Source organism: Phytophthora infestans, genomic scaffold (genome assembly GCF_000142945.1).
Source record: "Phytophthora infestans T30-4 supercont1.188 genomic scaffold, whole genome shotgun sequence".
Taxonomy (NCBI): domain Eukaryota; phylum Oomycota; class Peronosporomycetes; order Peronosporales; family Peronosporaceae; genus Phytophthora; species Phytophthora infestans.
In genome coordinates this window covers 2,623-3,652 of record NW_003303571.1, presented here as the reverse complement: position 1 = coordinate 3,652, position 1,030 = coordinate 2,623, and the positions used below count along the sequence as shown (strand labels likewise).

Here is a 1,030-nt window from a genome sequence, read left to right as displayed (position 1 = left end):
CAGATTGAGGGAATAGTCGAAGTTCACCTGGCACGAACCATCTTCTGAGCTTCCGGCACTCCGTTAGCGCCAGCTAAGTAGGAATCCTTGCAGTGATGAATTGAGTTCATTCCAGTTCTGAACGTCTCTGTTTTGTTGTGTGGACTCGGGTCGGAATCCGCCTCATTCAAGTTGAAATTCGCCGACCCAGAGTCGTAGCCGGACCGATGGCGACTTTGCCTGATGGAGGGCCACGTAGAGCTTGGACGGTTCCACCGCTGTACGTTGGGCTTCGGACAAGGGTAGGGCCGGCAGCGCGCTGGGAGGACTTGGTGGGCTTCCAACGAGTTCCGTTCACGTCTTGGTCCAGTAAATTCAAACCTGCTCGAAGAACTGACCCACGTAGTTTCCCTTTCTGGGGCTCATGAAGAGGAGACGATGGTTGTTCTATGGAGGCATTCTGAAGGTGCTTCTTGATCGGAGACTTAGAGGACGTCGTGGTCGATTTCAGAGGCTTGCTGGGGGATTGAAGCTGACGTTGCATTTGCAGATTCGACACCGGTCGGATCATTGTGGAGGTGCTTGGTTGGCTTTTGAGTCGGAAGCTGCGAGTTGGATTGTGGCCGACACCAACATCGATATTGAGACCATAAGACGCTTTATATTAGAGCATCGTTTGAATGAACTACTGGTATAATATCCGTGACTTGTCCGCTAGGAAGCATCAAGATCTGGTGAGGTAATTGAGACCCCCCCCTAGTGATCTGATCCGGAGTTCAGGACGATGACAACAGCCTACTACACTGTAGTCTACAGTGTACAGTAAGCACCCTTTATTTAGCGATGAAACCACGTCTATCCTAGTCACTGGACTGATTCTCGTCTTCGCTTAGTTGCATCAAGCTTCCGGATCCCAGACCGGGATGCCATTGAAAGCGCAAGATGCTAGCAACGACGATGCGAATATAGAGACGTGTTTTGAATGGAAAACCGATCTTTTACCGCAAAATCACCGTTTTGACGTGGTTTTTAACGCTGCACGTGTACTTTT

General features: G+C 50.2%; 1 protein-coding gene across 1 annotated transcript; it reads right to left on the bottom strand.

The window, feature by feature from the left end:
• Positions 1–166: 166 nt before the first annotated feature.
• Positions 167–550, bottom strand: PITG_21002 (uncharacterized protein; the record flags this gene model as incomplete). The annotated part of the gene is made up of 1 exon (XM_002895359.1): positions 167–550. One exon carries the CDS (start codon positions 548–550, stop codon positions 167–169), a length of 384 nt encoding a protein of 127 aa, XP_002895405.1.
• Positions 551–1,030: the final 480 nt, after the last annotated feature.